Source organism: Callorhinchus milii, unplaced genomic scaffold (genome assembly GCF_018977255.1).
Source record: "Callorhinchus milii isolate IMCB2004 unplaced genomic scaffold, IMCB_Cmil_1.0 Scaffold1, whole genome shotgun sequence".
Lineage (NCBI taxonomy): Eukaryota > Metazoa > Chordata > Chondrichthyes > Chimaeriformes > Callorhinchidae > Callorhinchus > Callorhinchus milii.
Window position 1 is genome coordinate 138,486,297 of NW_024704742.1, and position 19,515 is coordinate 138,505,811.

At 48.2% G+C, this 19,515-nt stretch overlaps 1 protein-coding gene across 1 annotated transcript in view; it reads right to left on the reverse strand.

Annotated features, from left to right (window-relative positions):
* Positions 1-15,146, reverse strand: part of LOC103190028 (rapamycin-insensitive companion of mTOR) — an 82,505-nt gene extending 67,359 nt beyond the window's left edge. The window contains exons 1-2 of the mRNA XM_042336190.1: positions 15,090-15,146; positions 14,789-14,836 (exon numbers count right to left, since the gene is read on the reverse strand). Coding sequence (XP_042192124.1) covers positions 14,789-14,836; positions 15,090-15,138 — 97 coding nt within the window. The 5' untranslated portion in view covers positions 15,139-15,146. The remainder of the gene's footprint in view (positions 1-14,788; positions 14,837-15,089) is intronic.
* Positions 15,147-19,515: the final 4,369 nt, after the last annotated feature.

The window sequence follows — 19,515 nt, forward strand, 5'->3', positions numbered from 1 at the left end:
TTACATTGGGAATCTTATATAAATGTAAATTGTATTGTAATTGTTTTGTTATTTCCTGTCTACACAGTATGTACAAAAGATATAAATAACCTTTTCAGCACCCACACCACCAAAATGTCAAGTACTTGTATGCACTCGCAGCAGCCTATTTTCACACAGCAAGATGCCGTAAACAGCCATGAAGTACACAAACAATTAATGGGGAGAATTCTTGACCAGGTCATCAGGAGAAGCTATCTTCTCTACTCTAAAAGGGGCACGGGAGCTGATAACTTGCACCTGAACAGGTAGACAGGCTTTAGTTCAATGACTCATCCACAAGTCCTGTGGAGTCCTGCAGCATAGTGATTAGAGCACTCGCTCTGCAAGCGAGCGGCCCTGGGTTCGATTCCCGGGCAGGGCGAAATGTTGGGCAAGTTTTCTCACTGCACACACCTCTGTTCACCTAGCAGTAAGTAGGAACCCGGTTGTTAGTCGATTGGCGGATTGGTTTCCAGGGGTAATAATCCCGAAGACTTGATAAGGTGCTATATCAAATACAAGGATTATTATTATTTAGATTCCTTCTAAAGAAATCTTAACCTTTGCGCAAACATGGAGGGTGGGGGGAACACTTGATAAGACAAGCTTATCAATAACATAACACTGAGACAGTCACAGAACATCCCACAGTTCAATCCCCTCCCAAAACATGGCCCACTAACCATGAGCGCCACTACAATACTAATCCTTGCATTTGATATAGTGCATTATCACGTCTTCGAGACGTCTCAAAACACTTCACAGAATATATTGTAAAGTGTAGTGACTGTATATTTTGTGGGAGAAACCTGACATACAATTGCGTAGAGCAGTGTTCCACAAACAGTTGTGGATTGAGTGAGCAAATGATTTTTTTTAAGGGATTATCACCCCCAAAAAAGCGGTCCGTCAATTGACTAACAACTGGGTTCCTACTTACTGCTAGGTAAACAGAAGCATGTGGAGTAAGGAAACTTGCCCAACGTTTTGCCCTGCCCAGAAATCGAACCCAGGTCCTCTCACTTGCGAGGAGAGTGCACTATCCACTAAGCTACAGGAATCCTAAAGGAATCTTAACCTTTACACCAACATGGAGATGGGGGTGGGGGAAAGGAGAGCAGTAAAAAAAAGACAAGCTTATCAATAAAATATCATTGGGACAGTTACACAATTTCCTACAGTTCACCGCTCCCACCCCCAAAAGACGCTCCACTAACCCTGAGGGCGACAATGTTGCAGGAAGCAGACAGCTCCATTCTAGCAGGTTTAGTAAAGGCTCCAGGAGTCTGTGCTCCACTGTTTGGCAGAGAAGGAAAGCAGCCTGGTCCTGCAGGGAGGTCACTGCCGCTAAAGTATCGGAGTACACTTCCACTCCACAGTCATTCACAATTGCACCCAGCCGCTTTCAACTGCAGCCCAAGTACATTCTGCAGAAAAGCCTGGCTGTCTGGAACAACAAGCAGCTGGCATGGCGCCAGGCTGTAGTAAAGACAGCCTCCTCAGGCCCCATTGACATGTTCTTTTGCTTGTTGTCTCTGTGCAACAGACACAAAGCTCGCTTTAAATCTGCAGGACCACCTTATAATGACTCTCCTCCCTTTGTCAGACAACACAGCATGGAACACTGCACTACTGGTTAGTACTCCTGCTTCACAAGCGAGAGAACCTGGGTTTGATGCCCGGTTTGATTCCCGGGCAGGGCGAAACCTTAGGCATGTTTCCTTACTCCACACGCCGTTTACGTAGCAGTAAGTAGGAACTAGTTTCTAGGTCGACTGGCGGATCGCTTTTCCGTCGGTAATAATTTCCACCAAAAATATAGATAAGAATTATTTGATCACTCAATCCACGACTGTTTGTGGGACACTGTTGTGCGCAATTGGCAATTGTTTTGCCCACAAAATATAGTCACTCACTTTACAATATATTCTGTGAAGCGCTTTGAGACATCTTGAAGATGTGATGAGGCGCTATATCAAATACAAGGATTATTATTATTGTTATTATTACAATGCTGTGCCTGGGCTTCGTGCCTGGTACAGATCCTCCCCCACCTCCACCCCACCGGGCCCCGCTGCTCTCAATGTAGAATGGATTTGTGTACAATCCTGTCACTTCTAGGACTCCTGCTTGAATCAACAACAATTTGCACTTCTAAATTGTCTTTCAAGTATGATACATATTTTGAAGCACTTCACAACACTTATTCAGCACCTCTTACTTAGGGGAACTGCCATATCAACTTGTCCGCCCTCACTTACCTCCTTTAAGGCATGTCTCTTCAACCGCACCTTCAGTCACCCTCCTACACCTACCCTCCCTGCCCTTCACCCCTCCTGATCCCAACCCCCAGCTCAGGTACAAATCCCTGACTCCTGCCTTGGGATGTCCTCCCGATGTGAAAGGCGTTATACAAATATAACTGAAGTATTTCACAATGATGATGGGAATAACTGAGCAGGAAGGAGAGGAAGGCTGAATGGAGGTTTTTTTTAAAACAGGGTTTAAAGGCAGAGAGAGTAGCGAAGCAAAGGAACTTAGAAAGTTGTAGCAAGCTGCGGTATAGTGAATGAATTTTGGAGCGCTGTTAGTGTGATGGAAAGCGGAATGTGCAGTAGACGAGTGTGAGAAAAACAGAGGGTACAGGCAGGAGAAAGCAGGGAGGGAAGAGATCATGAAAGGATTTGAAATTCAGGATATGGATCATGACCACTGCAAAACAGGGGGCTTCCTGAGCAAGCTGTTGCAGGACAGAATCTGGACTGCAGAGGTTTGGATCAGTTTGGGAATATAGAGGTGCAGCTATCGGTCAATAACAACTTGCATTTATATGGTGACCCTCACGCAGAGTAGCGTCCCAGAGCACTTGACAGTGGCGGAGCACGATGCCGAGCCAGGGGGAGGTGACTGTAGGCACTGTCGAAGAGGAAGGTCTTTAGGAGGGGGAAATTCGGAGGGATAGAGGAAGAGTGTTCCAGAGTTTCAGGACGTAGTGGCTGAAAGCGAGACCACCGATGGTGGAACGGAGGGCACAAGGGACATGCAGGAGCTGGAGCAAGACGAGCGGAGGCAGCGGGTAATGGGTTGGGGAGTAAGAAAGCTGGAGAGGTAAGGAGTGCCAAGGCATGAAGAGATTTGAAAACGAGTGTGACGGTCTTGAAATCCGGAGGTGATGAACTCAAATTTCAGCAAAGAGAGCACTGGGAGAATCCAGCGAGACTGATGGAATGAAATGAAGAGTGATTTGAAAAGTTGTTAACAATGGCACAGACACGATGGGCAGAATGGCCTCCTTCTGAATGGACATGCTGAGCATGTCTCTGTTTCTATGTGTATTATGGAGAAGATTCCTGTTTTTGCAAGGCACCATTATTCACCTTGATTAACATGGAAAAAATGCCATACGAATGTAAAAAATGCAATCTGTTAGCCAGGCCACGCTCCACGAGGAACCATTACATCTTCAGCAATGCAGACAGCAGGATGGAGAGATCCCCTCAGGCCATACTTATGAATAGTTCATGAGAGTGAGAGAGAGAGAGAGAGAGAGAGAGGAAAACGCTACCAGCTGAAACTACGGGTCAGGAGGTAAAGCAAAGAACGTTACATTCCATACCCACATATTTGGTGGTGAAATCACATTTCTTATGGTCAGCGCTGGATTTGAATTTGTGTAACAGGAAAAAAATGCTAGGACAAAGCATCTTCTTTTGAAATGTACATATACGTAACCCAGGAAGGGGAGGGGGGCTTGATAACTCCCCTAAGCCTTCCCAGAACCACAATGATTGTGTAAGAAAAGAAATGCAACATTTGGAGATGTATTAGAGAAAAGTCGGGGATTTCAATCACAAGGACCTCTTCAGATTGGGTTCATTCAAAATCCTGACCAGAGAGCAGAGCTCTGAACCTCCTGATCACAATCCTTTTGTAATAATTTCCTCCCAACTATTCTTATTTATAATCTCTTCATTTCTTTTCTGGGGTAAATGGGGTTTGGTGAGATTATGCTATAATTATCCTTGCATTTTTGATATCGTGGTTATCACTGTAAGGCGAATTGACTCTGTATTTTGTGGGTGAAACATGGCAGCCAAATGCGCACAGCAGTGTCCCACAAACAGTCGTGGATTGAGTGACCAAATTATCATTTTTTAAAATATTTTTCTTTGAATGGATTATAACCTCTGGAAAAACGATCCGCCAATCGACTAACAACCGGGTTCCTACTTATTGCTGGGTAACCAAAGGCGTGAAGAGTAAGGAAACTTACCTAACGTTTCACCCTGCCCAAGTATCGAACCCAGGTTATGGGTATCAGGGCCTCTCGCTTGCGAGGCAAGTGCCCGAACCAACAGGAAACTGCAGGACACCACAGTTTAAGTTTAAGACTAATTGCTGTGGAAAATTGTCCTGAACTCATTGGATAAATCCTTTTCTATTTGTGCTGGTTTTGTTTCCCCAATCTTAATGCAAATTAAAACCTCCTAATTTTACAATCTTGTTTTTCTTACAAGTTGTGCCAATCTGGTTATACCTAACTTCCTCTGCTAAATCCTCAGAAGGTCTTGGAAATATTCCAGTGGTGATTTGTATCATTTCCTCTTCTTTGCATCCTTTCCTAGTCAATAATCCTCTAAGTTAATTGGTCATTCATTTCATGGTTGTGTGGGGGATCTTGTTGTTCACAGAATGATTACACATTAAGATGTTTTGACATTATAGCACTATGTCAAATGCAATTATTGTTCAACTGATTTTCCAGCCTATATTCTGGTATATAGTTGTCAAATCTTATTATAATAATCCCTGCATTTGATATAGCGCCTATCACGTCTTTCAAGAATATACTGTAAAGTGTAGCGACTGTATACTTTGTGGGCGAAACACAGCAGTCAATTGCACACAGCAGTGTCCCACAAGCAGTCGTGGATTGAGTGAACAAATTATTTATTTATTTTACGGGTGTGGGGGGAAGGATTATTACTCTTCCGCCAAAGCGATCCGTCAATTGACTAACAACTGGGTTCCTACTTACTGCTAGGTAAACAGGTTTGTGGAATATGGAAACTTGCCTCAGGTTTTGTCCTGCCTGGGAATTGAACCCGGGTCCTCTCAAGGTCTTTGTAATTGCTATCATGTTCAGTTAGATTCAATGCTCAGTTCCTGATTATATGCAACACTTCCAGGATTAATAAACGCTTTGCTTGATTGATACCTTTCCACTTCTCAGTTGCAGTACCTCTTTTCTCTGTTAGCTTCCTATGGTAAATAACATCTGGTAAGAAAGAAACCTCAACTACCTCTTTTCTGTGGTACGATTTTAAATTCTGCTCCATTGGTAGCAGTTAAGTTTGATTTAGGGAAAACGTGTCCTTTGGCAGAAAAGATAATAATAATCCTTGCATTTGATAAAGCACCTGATCAAGTCTTCTAGACGTCTCAAAGTGTTTCACAGAATTTACTGTAAAGTGAATTGACTGTATATTTTGTGGGCGAATTGCGACAGCCAATTGCGCACAGCAGTGCGCTAACAAACAGCTGTGGATTGAATGACCAAATTATTATTTTTTTAAATATTTTTTAAAGAGATTACTACTCCCGGAAAAGCAATCCAACAATCAACTAACAACCGAGTTCCAATTTTTCTGCTAGGTGAATAGAGTTGTGTGGAGTAAGGAAATTTGCCCGACATTTCACCCTACCCAGGAATTGAACCCAGGTTGTCGGGTTGCGAGGCGAGTGCTCTCACTAACCAGGATGCTACTGGATTCTACCTGACCATTAACTGCTGAGAGATGTCAGTGTGAAAAATATTTCTGATTTATGCACCAATTTTGACCTCACCTCCTCTTTGAAAGCACTGCTCAGTCGCTGACACTGTTGCCTCTGGGTCAGAAGATTGTGGGTTCAACCCCTACGGGGACATTGAGCTCACAGTTCAGGCTGACACCCTAGTCCAGTACTGAGGAAGTGCTGTATTGGTGGAGGTGCTGCCTGTCAGATTAGATGTTCTGTCAGTTTGTAAGGGTGAATATTAAAGATCCTGCAACATTTTGGGAAAATAGAAGGGAGTTTCTCCCAAATCCCTGACTGACAATCTTTACAGATTAATAGGTCATTCATTCAATAGCTATTTCATGAATCATAGAATTATACAGCACAGAAGGGGCCATTCGGCCCATCGTGTCTGTGCCAGCTCTTTAAAAAGAGCTATCTAAATCAATCCCACTCCATCACTCTCTCCCCATGGCCCTGCAAACTTGTCCTCCCTAAATAAATATCTATTTCTCTCTTAAAAGTTGTTATCGAATCGGCTTCCGACACCCTTTCAGGCTGTCGTGTTTGCCTATAAACTGCACTTGATGGTAATTCCTTCTGAAACACTTTAGTATAATAATAATCCTTGCATTTGATATCACGTCATTGAGACGTCTCAAATCCCTTCGCAAAATATACTGTAAAGTGAACTTACTGTACAGTTTATGGGCAAAATGCAGCAGCGGATTGCGTGCAGCAGTGACCCACAAACATCCTGGATTGAGTGACCAAATTATTACTGTTTTTTAAAAAAATTGTTTTTAAAAGGGATTATTACGCCCTAAATGTGATTCGCCAATCGACTGACAAGCGGGTTCCTACTTACTGCTAGGTAAACAGAGGTGTGTGGAGTAAGGAAACTTGCCTATCGTTTCGCCCTGCCCAGGAACCGAAGGACCCAGGTCCTCTCGCTTGTGAGGCAAGTACTCTAACCAATATGCTCCAATATTTATTGAAGATTAATAGCATTTATCTTCAAATCATTTGTTAAAAAAACAAAGTTGTGATTAATTTCAGTAGGCTTCTAAATAACAATCCTGACAATCTGCTAAATCTGACTTTCCTGTAGAATCAAATACTGTAGAATCCAACAAGGACAGATGCCAGTTACGATGAGCAGTAATGATGTCTATCAAATGATGAGTCACTGAGTAACATTTTTGATGTGGTAAGATGATATAAAAATGCAAATTCTTTCTTAGTTTTGATTCTCACTACACTGGACTGTCAGCTCGGCTGTTAGGTGGCACTTTCTCCTATGTCTGTGTCAGAAGAATATATGATTAAATCCCAAGTTGGGACCACTAGCTTGGGTAACCAACCAGCAATGGACGCTTCCTGGGTACCTAATTCCTCAAAGTATTGGGCACAGGTTGGCAAGAGCAAAGGCTTGGAGACCCCATAGTTTGCATTGGGGTATAGCTAACCAGCTAAACCCACACAGCTTGCAGCACAGTATTAGGGGAGCACTGCATTGTCGGAGGTGCCATCCTTCAAATGAGATGTTGAGCCAAAAGTGTGGAGTCCTACAGCTCAGTGGTTAGAGTACTCGCCTCTCAAGCGAGACACCTGGGTTCGATTCCCGGCAGTGGGAAATGTTGGGCAAGTTTCCATACTCCACACGCCTATTTACCGAGCAGCAAATAAGAACCCGGTTGTCAGTCGATTCAACGATCGCTTTTCTGGGGGTAAAAATTCCTTAAAAAAAAATTGGTTCAATCTATGACTGTTTGTGGGCACTGCTGTGTGCAATTGGTTGCCGCAATTTTCCCACAAAATATACAGTCAATTACAGTATATTCTATGAAGCGTCTTGAGACATCTCAAAGACGTGATAAGGCGCTATATCAAATGCAAGGGTTATTATAAATAAAATTCTACCTATCTATTTTTCAGATTGATGTTAAAGATCCCATCATACTATTAATAAAGGGAACAGAGTTTCTTCCTATGTTCTGGCCGAAATGCTTTCAGATAAACGTTTTGCTCTGCCTAGGAATCGAACCCAGGTCCTCTCACTTGCAAGGCAAGTGCTGTAACCATTAAGCTACAGGACTCCAACATCCTCAGTGTGGTAAAGGACGGGCTAATTCTGAAGCTTGTGGCGGCTTCAGCAGTTGCACATGAAAGACAACAAATAAATAAATAAATAAATAAAATAAAAACAAATAAATCTTACAGTTCAGGAAAGTCGCAGGTTCTTCACTGAGGCTGGCCCTAGCCGCAACAAAAATTAAGGAACAAAACAGTGCCATCCCTTAGGCTAGGAAAGGGGAAATCAAGCGGAGGTTCTCTCTCTTTTGATTTGTCACCTAGAGACTCCTAGGAACCCACACAGCATAAGATGACACACGCAGGATCAAGTCAATCCTCTGTGGCTATCTTGTAGTCTAGTGCTTAAGATGACACTGCAATGAAGGGCTGGAGTGTCTGTCTTGTATTGTCAGAGGTGTTGTGATTTGGATGAGATGTTAAACCGAGGTGCTGTCTGTCTGTTCTGGGAGATTAAAGATTCCATGGTGCTGTGGGGAAGAGAAGGGAGTTTCTCCCGCCGACCTGGCCAACAATTCCCCCCCAAAAAATTGGTCAATTGTTTCATAGCGGTTTGAGGGGCATTGCTGTGCTGCTGAGTTTGCCTACACGTACAACCACTCCATTTCACAGTAAATGCTGTGAAGTGTTTTAAGACGTCCTTCCAACGTGATAAGGCGCTATATCGATTGTAAGGATTATTATGAAGCTGTTCTGCCATTTTACTCCATCGTGGCAGATCTTTTAATCCCATTTCTCTGCCTTTTCTCCATTCTCCTTACGGAATGTCGGAATCGAATCAATCCTCTGCGGCATTCTCGGTAGATTAGTTCCTGAGTCAGGCAGGTCCGCAGTACTCCGGGGCACTGACAGACCAGCCAGTCTGATTCATCTCCAGGACTTGAAGCAGCTGACTGGTCAGTGGGAGCAGAATTCTTACCACTTAGCAGCTGCTAACCCTGCAAGCCAAAGGCCTAATGGGTAGGATGGTTGTAGCTGGACAAGCAGCGGGCAAATTTGCTAGAGAATACTCTCATCGGCAAGCAATGCGGTTTTATTGGTTAAACTCCTCTCTGGGGTTCCCCAAGCCTTGGCTCTTGCCAACCTGCACTTAATGCTATCTGTAATCAGATAAGAAGCAGGATGCGCCCCTCTAGGGAGAAGGTGCATTCCATTCCAGATACAGGAAAATTTCCAACTGTAGGTGCCATACATATGTGGAGTCCTGTAGCTCAGTGGTTAGAGTACTCGCCTTGCAAGCGAGAGATCTGGGTTTGATTCCCAGCAGGGCGAAACATCGGGCAAGTTTCCTTACTCCACACGCCTCTGTTTACCTAGCAGTAAGTAGGAACCGAGTTGTTAAGTCAGTTGGCGGATCGCCTTTCCAGGGGTGATAATTCCTTCAAAAAAAACTAATAAATTGGTCACTCTATCCATGACTGTTTGTGGGACATTGCTATGTGCAATTGGCTGCCGTGTTTTGCCCACAAAATATACAGTCAATTCACTTTACAGTATATTCCGTGAAGTGCTTTGAGAAATCTCGAAGATGTGAAAAGGCGCTATATCAAATGCAAGGATTATTATTATTATTATTATTATATCAAATGCAAGGATTATTATAATATTGGATATCTTGAACATGGCAATGGCATTACACTTGGCTAACATAGCAATGGCATTAAATCTGGCTGACCAAAGAAAATGAAGTATCTCTCTATTCCATTCTCAGCCCCCTCTGTGTGAAGAAATATTTTCTGATCTCACGTGGAACTGGCTCTAATTTTAATTATTCCCTTAGATCGCTCTACAATAGTAAATCACCCACTCTAACTTGCCATTTTCCTTCATTGTTTAAACACCTCAATCAGATCACCTTTTTACCTCCTTAGCTTTAAAGATCATCAACCAACTCTACCCAAACTCTCATTGTAGATAAACTCCTCAGGATTCACTAATTCTGCAAAATGGCTGCCATACAATGGGACAGCCTTTCACTGCAGTCTACTCTCTTTCTGCTGATATAATAAGATGTTAAATAAGCAGAAAATAAAGCAACAGGAAAGAGTCAAAGTCTAGGTAACACTGCTCGACACTGGGATTCACGTTTGCTCCAGATCTGTGGTGGCCAGCCTTTATAGTCAGCCAATATTTTCTTGATTATCTATTTGTGAATTTATATAATAATCCTTGTACTTGATATAGCGCCTTATCACATCTCTGAGACGTGTCAAAGTGCTTTACAGTGTATATTTTAAAGTGAATTGAGTGTATATTTTGTGGGTGAAACTATAAATACTATAAATCAAGAAATATTCAAATCAAGAAAACAATCAAGAAATATTCAAATCGATCAAACACAGACTTACCTAGAATCATGCAAATGTTAGGGAGGACTGCCTCTTGACAGCCCACGGGCCACAGATTGTCCACCACTGCTCTAGATCAATGAATCCTCAACTGTTTGTGGAACACTATTGTGCGCAACTGGCTGCCGTGTTTCACCAACAAAATATATGGTCAATTCACTTCACTCTCAAAGACGGGATAATCCTGGAGGCGAAGAACAACCCCAGGCTTCTGTTTTCTACCACATCCCGACTCCTCCGTACCCCCCGCCACCCCACTCCACTTCTTATCTCTCAGCTCCACCTCCTTGCCCCACATATCACAGACATCGTCAACCTGTCCCTCTCCTCTGGCTCTGTTCCCATTCCCCTAAAAACTGCCATTATCACTCCCACTTTGAAAAAACCCTCCCTTGATGTGTCGCAGCTATCAATCTCCGGCCCATCTCCAACCTCCCCGTCCTGTCCAAGGTCCTTGAAAGAGTTGTCGCCTCCCAGCTGCGCTCTTTCCTCTCCACCCATTCATTATTCGAACCCCTTCAGTCGGGTTTCCGTGCTGCCCATAGCACAGAAACCACCCTGGTCAAGGTCACCAATGACATCCTGACCATCTGCGACCAGGGCTCCCTCTGCCTCCTCGTCCTCCTCGATCTATCGGCCGCATTCGATACGGTCGACCACGCTATCCTCCACCGCTTGTCCTCCCACCTCAACCTTCAAGGCCCTGTCCTTGAGTGGTTTAGGTCGTACCTCTCCCACCGTCTTCATTTTGTTTCCACACACGGCTTTTCCTCCGGCCCCCGCACTGTCTCGTGCGGTGTCCCTCAGGACTCTGTCCTCGGTCCCCTCCCCTTCACCCTCTATATGCTCCCCCTGTGGTGACATCATCCGCAAACATGGGGTTAACTTCCACATGTATGTGGATGACACCCAACTCTACCTTTCCTCCTCTACCCTCAACTCCACGACCCCCGATGTCCTGACAGCTGTCTGTCCGTCATCGAGTCCTGGACGAGAGAAAACTTTCTTCAGCTCAACGTGCACAAAACTGAGGCCCTCCTGATTGGCTCACGTCAGCGCCTCCGCACCTCAGGCGCTGACAGCATCAGCATCCAAGGCTGCACTCTCCACCTCTCAAAGCCATCAGGAACCTCGGGGTTCCCCTCGACCCTGAGCTGTCCTTCCTCCCTCATATCCGCGTCACAACTGGCACCGCCTTCCATCACCTCCAGAACATCGCCAGACTACGGCACTACCTCACCCCTCACGCGGCTGAAACTCTGGTCCACACCTTTATCAGCTCAAGGCTGGACTTTGGGAACTCTCTCCTCGCCGGCCTTCCCGGCCCTCCCTCCACACTGCAGGTCATTCAGAACTCTGCAGCTCGTGTACTGTCCCACACCAGACACCGCGACCACATCACTCCCACCCTCACCCTCGCCCTCGCCCTCACCCTCACCATCACTCCCACCCTCGCCCTCACCCTCACCATCACTCCCACCCTCGCTCGCCTCCACTGGCTCCCCATCCCCCAGAGGATCGAATTCAAGATCCTCATCCTCACCTACAAGGCCATTCACGGCCTCGCTCCCTCCTACCTCTCTGACCTACTATCCCCCTCCCTACCTGCCCATACCCTCCGTCCTTCTGGCTCCAGTCTGCTCCACATCCCCCGCCCCAACCGCCCTACCATCGGTGGCCTTCAGCCTCTCAGCCCCGAGGCTCTGGAACTCTATCCCCAGTGCCTTCGCCGCTTCCTCCCTTTCCTCCTTCAAGGCCGGTCTCAAGACCTTTCTTTTTGACCTTCAGCCTTCAGCTCCCCTCTCGACTCTCTACCCCCTCCTCGCTCCCTCCCTTCCCTCACCATTTCCCCCCTGCTCGGGTCCTGACCCAACTGTTCAGCGCCTTGGGATGTCCTCCCGACGTGAAAGGCGCTCTTTAAATGAAATCTTGTTGTTGTTGTGATAATAATAATCCTTGCATTTGATATAGCGCCTGATCACGTCTTCGAGATGACTCAAAGCACTTCACAGAATATACTGTAAAGTGAATTGACTATATATTTTGTGGGCGCAACGCGGCAGCCAATTGCGCACAGAGCAGTGTCTCACAAACAGCCACGGATTGAAGTGACCAATTTTCTTTTGAAGGAATTATTACACCCGGATAAGTGATCCATCAATCGACTAACAGCCAGGTTCCTACTTACTGCTGAGTAAACAGAGGCGTGTGGAGTAAGCAAACTTGCCCAACGTTTTGCCCTGTTCGGGAATCAAACCCAGGTCTCTCACTTGCGAGGCGAGAGCTCTAATCACTGAGCTACAGGACTCCTGATAATTCCTGATAAGTGATAAGGCGCTATAGAAAATGCAAGGATTATTATTAATAGTCATCTTACAACTCACATTCCTCCTACTTTCTGATCAACATAGAGTAGTCCCAGCCCTGGGAGGCGTCATCTCCAATTTCCACCAGGTCTGTCGGCAGCAAGAGCCGCCTCTCGTTTTCCAAGATAACAACTGATCTCAGACAAACAACTAAAGGAGGGGAAGTTGCAAAATACAAGAACAACAACAACTTGAATTTATATCGTGCCCTTCATCTGGGATAATGTGCCAGATCACTTGACAGTGGCGGAGTCTGACACCGAGCCAAGGGGAGAGAGGGGGGGACGGTAACCGTAAGCACAATCAAAAAGGAAAGTCTTTAGGCGAGACTTGAAAGAGGGGAGGGAGGGGGCAAGGCGGAGGGATTGAGGAACAGAATTCCAGAATTTCGGGGTGTAGTGGCTAAAGGCACGGCGTCGAGGGACAAAAGGAGGCAACGACCTCCAATGGTGACAAACCTGAAGATGCAATGCAATAAAGGAACTTGCGCTTCTCACCAAGCTGGCACAAGAGCAGGGATGCCATGTGGAGGTTAAAGGGGAGAACTTGCTTCTAAAATCTCTGTCTCGATTCCCTCTCCTGCCTTCACAAATTTTTAAAACATCCCTTTGGCTTTGGGCGACATCTCTCCCTCCTCGTCACTGTTTGGGGCTTAAAATAATACGCATTGAGCACCTTAAAATCTTCACGCTACGTGAGAGATACTGTACAACATACTGGGTAGGTTGTTGATGGAAACTCAAACTGCCTCTTCCCATCTCAGCAAAGCCACTCAAACCCACACAGCGACCGTTGACTCGATCGCAACTGTACAACTACACACAGCGGGGACTGACCATAATAATTATGGGCGACTCCCAGTCAACAATATTGATAGTTGACCCCATTAACCGCAGTCGACTTCAAATTGTGACACTTCCCACAAAGACAGCCTGACCCTTCCCTAATCGTGACAGCCTTCCCTCCCCCCTATAGTGACAGCCTGCCGCACCCAATAGTGATAAACCCCAATAGTGATAAACCCCAATAGTGACAGCCCCTCTACCCCCAATAGTGACAGCCCCTCTCCCCCCAATAGTGACAGCCCCTCTCCCCCCAATAGTGACAGCCCCTCTCCCCCCAATAGTGACAGCCCCTCTACCCCCAATAGTGACAGCCCCTCTACCCCCAATAGTGACAGCCCCTCTACCCCCAATAGTGACAGCCCCTCTCCCCCCAATAGTGACAGCCCCTCTCCCCCCAATAGTGACAGCCCCTCTACCCCCAATAGTGACAGCCCCTCTCCCCCCAATAGTGACAGCCCCTCTACCCCAATAGTGACAGCCCCTCTCCCCCAATAACCCCCCCAATAATGACAGCCCTCTCCCCCCAATAGTGAGAGCCCCTCTCCCCCCAATAATGACAGCCTCTCCCCCCATTAGTGAGAGCCCCTCTCCCCCAATAGTGACAGCCCCTCTCCCCCCAATAGTGACAGCCCCTCTCCCCCAATAGTGACAGCCCCTCTCCCCCCAATAGTGAGATCCCCTCTCCCCAATAATGACAGCCTCTCCCCCCCAATAGTGAGAGCCCCTCTTCCCCCAATAGTGACAGCCCCTCTCCCCCCCATCAGTAGTGATAGTTGAGAGGGGGTAAAGGCGCGCTCCCAGAAAAAGTGTAGGTGGACGTGGGGGGGAGTTGTGTCCTCGCGCTCCCCTCAGTGTAATGGATGGGGGTGGGGGTGGGGGTGTATTTAGCATTCCCTCCACCCCCCCCCCCCCCACCGGGAGCAGTGAGCGCGCCCAACCGCCGCCGCTCGCGCTGTCAGTCTCTCCCGCTCTCCTCCTCAGTCGGGGGCTGCAGACGGCGGCCGCTCACGGACGCCCCCCCCCCCCCTTCTCCCCCACCCCACCCCCGACCCCCTCATCCATAAGCCCTCTCGGGTTTACACTCCGCGGCCATCCTTTCAGGTCGGGGGTGGTATTGGTATTTTTTTTCCTTATTTTTTTTTCGCGACAACAAGCTCGTCCAACAAAGCCTATCTATCGGTCCCCCCCACACCCCCCCCCCACTCACCGCACCGCCTCCTCCTCTTCCCCTCACCGCCTCCTCCTCCTCCTCCTCCCTTGTTTTGTTATGGAAGAAGCTGCCCCCAACCGCCCGCCCGCCCGCGCCCCCCCCCCCCCCCACCTCCCCCGATCTTACCTCGGGACAGATCGAGCGGCACGTTCTCTTCTCCGCTGTCATTCCGCCCTGTTTCGGGAGAGAGAGAGAGAGGGAAACAAAAGGGAAGAGAGAACCGGCGTCAGAAGCGAGAGAGGGGGAGAGAGAGAGAGAGAGAGAGAGGGGCAGAGGATGTGTGTGCGTGTAAAATACCTCATCCGCCACCATCACACCGACAGAACGTGAGTCGCGAGCGCTTTAGCGGCCCTGGCCGACGTCAAATGAGCGCGAGATTTTTTTTCCCGTCCGCCCTCTGCCCCCCTCTTTCCCCCTCGCCCCGTACCTCGGATGCGGAGGTTCCTGAGCGAGCGGCCGCGGACGCTGACCGCCATGTTTCGGGCAACTGACTCATCCACCGCCGCCGCCGGGGAGGAGGGGGGGGGGGGGGGGCGGGGTGTGGAGACGGCGTGGGCGTGCGTGCGTGCGTGCGTGCGTACGTGGAGCGGAGCGACGCAAGGCACGCGCCGCGACGCGCAAAGGAAAAGCACGCACGCCACGTGCGTGATGTGCAGCACGCTCGCTCTGACGTCGGCACGCACTCACGCCGACGTAGGCACGCACGGCGGAGGATCTCATGAATGGACGGGGGAAAGAACGTCTGCACACGTCCAGACTACGCCCCCTCGTGGGAGCTTCACACAACTCCATCACCAGCCCCTCAGCAACACTTCAACAATTATTGTTATAATGATAATCTTTGCATTTGATATAACAATATAATAATAATACTAATCCTTGCATTTGATATAGCGCTTTTCACGTCTTCTCAACGTTCCCAAAGCGCTTCGCAGAATATACTGTAAAGCGAATTGACTGTATATTTGTGGGCGAACGCGGCAGCCAATTGCGCACAGCAATGTCCCACAAACAGTCGTGGATTGAAAATGACCAATTTATTATTGTTTTGGTTTTGGAGGATTATTATTAGGCTCTGTGTGGAGTAAGGAAACTTGCCCAAGGTTTCGCCCTCTGCCTGGAATTGAACCCCAGGTGTCTCGCTCGCAAGGGGGTGCTCTAACCACTGAGCTACAGGACCCCACTTTTGACTCCATTTGATACAGCGCCTTACCACGTTGTCAAGACGTCTCAAAGCGCTTCACAGAATATACTGGAAAGTGTACTGCGGATGTATGTGGATGACACTGAAGTTTCGCCCACAAATGTACAGTCAATTCACAGTATATTCTGTGAAGCGCTTTGAGACGTCTCGAAGATGTGAAAAGCACTATATCAAATGCAAGGAGTATTATTATTATTATTATAAGTCTACTTCTCCTGCTCCAACTGCAATTCCTGTCAGCTTGTTTGACAGACATCAAGGCTTGGATGAGCGCAAAGTTCCTGCAGCTGAATGTCAACAAGATGGAAGCAATACTCCTTGGTTCCCGTCAACGTCTTCTCTCCTGCAAGTCTGAACTCCTCAACCTCCGCGGGCTTTCCCTCAGACTCTCCGAACCTATGTGCAATTTAGCCGTCAGGTTCAATCCCCAGCTTTCCTCTCTGCCCCACATCCATTCCCTGACCGCTTTTTTCCACCTCCGCCACATTGCCCACTTCCGCCACATTGCCTGCCTCCGTCCATACCTCACAACCGACGCAGCTGCAACCTTCGTCAACGCCTTCATCACCTCTTGGCTGGACTATTCCAATGCCCTGCTCGTTGGTCTCACCAGCTCCACCATACACAAAACAATTAATTCAGAATTTTACCGCCCGGATACTCACCCGCACAAAATTCCTTACCTCCATCACACGAGTCCTTGCCAGGCTCCATTGGCTTCCAATCACCCAACGCATCAACGTCAAGATCCTCTCACTCGTTTTCAAATCATTTAATTCCCTGGAACCTCCCTATCTCTCTGACCTGCTCACCCCACACTCCACCACCTGCTGCCTCCGCTCGGCTGACTCCGGCTTCTTATTTGTCCCTCGTTCCACCATCAATGGCTGTGCCTTGAGCAACTATACCCCAAAACACTGGAACTCAATCCCTCCGCCTTGCCCCCTCCCTCCTCGAGTCCGGGTTTGTGAACATGTTTGAATATCCAGGGCTTGGAATCTACTCTGGTTGGTAAGCAGCTGATAGTCAACCTCCGCACCTTCAACTGGTGAAACCATCGCTGAACGGCCATGTGTTTCCACACTGTGGACAGGAAGTTGGTGGCAATGCTCTCCTGCATTTCATGCTGAGCTGTGTTGGTCACCAGGAAGCTTGTAGGGAGTTGCTGGTACCTGCTATCCACCTAGTGAGGGCTCTCTGCATCTCCCCCCGCCCCCCACCCAGTGAGGGCTCAAACAACAACAACAACTTGCATTTATGAACTTCTTTTCATCTACAATTCACAACATCCGCCAGGCAGCATCATCCACCTGCCTCTTGTCACCCACCACCACCCCCTCTCTGTCCCCCTCACCCTCCCCATCATCTGCTCCTACCACCACACCCATCCTACATTCCTTCCTACCCATCTCTCTCTCCTCCCTCTCACCCATCACCTCTATGAAACCCACCACCTGTTGTCTCGACCCTCTCCCCACCAACTTGCTGGTCACCCAGCTCCCCCTCCTCTGCCCACTACTAGCTGACATCATCAACCAGTCCGTCTCCTCCGGATCAGTCCCTGCCCCCTCAAACCTGCTGTCATCACCCCCCTCCTGAGAAAACCCTCCCTCGATCCCTCAAACCCCAGCCATTACCGCCCCATTTCTAACCTGCCCTTCCTTACCAAAGTCCTAGAACGCGTTGTTGCCAATCAACTCCGCGCACACCTCTCTTCCCACTACCTCTTCGAACCCTCCAGTCCGGTTTCCCCCCACAGTACAGGGACTGCGCTTGTGAAAGTCACAAACGACATCCTCTCTATCTGTGACCAGGGCTCCCTCTGCCTCCTTGACCTCCTGGACCTCTCCGCTGCGTTCGACACAGTCGATCACCATCCTCCTCCCCGCCTTTCCTCCATCATCCACCTCAGTGGGACCGCACTCGCCTGGTTCGAGTCCTACCTCACAAACCGCCAGCAGTACATCTGCACCAACGGCTTCTCCTTCCGCTCTCACCCAGTTACCTGCAGGTCCCCCGAGGATCCATCCTTGGCCCCCTCCTCTTTCTGATCTACATACTCCCTCTTGGGGATGTCATCCACAGACATGGGTTACATTTCCACATGTATGTGGATGACACCCAACTCTATTTGTCCACCTCTCTTTGCGCCCCCCCAGTCCCCTGATGTTCTGCCTGTCAGACCTCAGGGGCTGGATTAGCGCAAATTTCTTTCAGCTGAACGTTGACAAGACGGAAGCCATACTCTTCGTCTCCCGTCAACGTCTAAAATCTCACATTTCTCACCTCTTCCACCTTCCCGACCTCTCCCTAAAACTCTCCGAACTCTTACGCAACCCAGGCGTCAGGTTCGACCCCCAATTATCCTTCCTCCCCCACATCCAGTCCCTCACCAGCACCGCCTTCTTCCACCTCCGACGCATTGCCCGTCTCCGCCAATACCTCTCCCCAAAAGCCGCTGAAACCCTGGTCCATGCCTTTGTCACCTCTCGGCTGAACTACTCTAATGCCCTCCTCGCTGGCCTCCCCTCCACGACCATCCATAAAATCCAGATTATTCAAAACTCTGCGCCCGCATTCTCACCCGCACCAAACTCCGCTCCCCAATTACCTCAGTCCTCACCAGACTGCACTGGCTGCTTGTCCTAGAGAGGATCGATTTCAAGACTCTCACCCTTGTCTTCAAATCCCTCCACTCCTCTGCACCCCCCTATCTCTCTGACCTCCTCTCTCCTCAAAACAGTGCCCGTTGCTTTTGTTCCTCAGGGTCTGGCCTCCTCCTTGTCTCCCGAGTCCCCCGTTCCACCCTCGGTGGCCGTGCCTTCAACCACTATGTCCTGAGGCTCTGGAACTCCCTTCCTCACTCCCTTCGCCTCGCCGCTTCTCTTCCTACTTTCAGGTCTCTGCTGAAGACCTTTCTTTTCAACCGCGCCTTTGGTCACCTTCCTCCCCCTCCCCCCGGCTTAACACTTGACAAACCTGTGCTGTCAAGTGACAAAGTGGTGATTTGGTGTGTTGCTTAATCATGCTTAAGAGCATCCAAAACAAACAGAATTCCATGCAACCCAACATGGATATTCAGAAATATTCATTGGAATAGAATGCCCACTCTCTCCCTGGAGGGACGCACCCTGCTTATCTAATTCCAGAGAGCGTTAGGCACATGTTGGAAAGAGCCAAAGTTTGGGGAGCCCAGAGTGTACGTTGGGGAAATTGCTGGAGTTTAACCAGCTAAAACTGTGTAACTTGCCATTGAAGGCATTGGTTGACAAGCTTGTCCAGCTAGGACCATCCTACCCATTAGGGCTTTGGCTTGTAGGGTTACCAAGAGCTGAGAGGGAGAATTCTCTGCCTGCAGTGACCGGTCTGCCCTTCCCAGTAAGTAGAAACAATTTGGTCATTCAATCCACGACTGTTTGTGGGACACTTGGATGAGTGATTTTGCTTGGTAATTGGCTGCTGCGTTTTGCCCACAAAATATAGTAAATTCAACAACAACAACTTGCATTTATGTAGCACCCTTCACGTGTGGTAGCGTCCCAGAGTGCTTCACAGTGGGGAAGTCTGACAATGAGCCAAGGGGAGAGGGAGGGTGGAGGTGATCATAAGTATGATCAAAAAGGAAGGTCTTTTGGCAGGATTTGAAGTT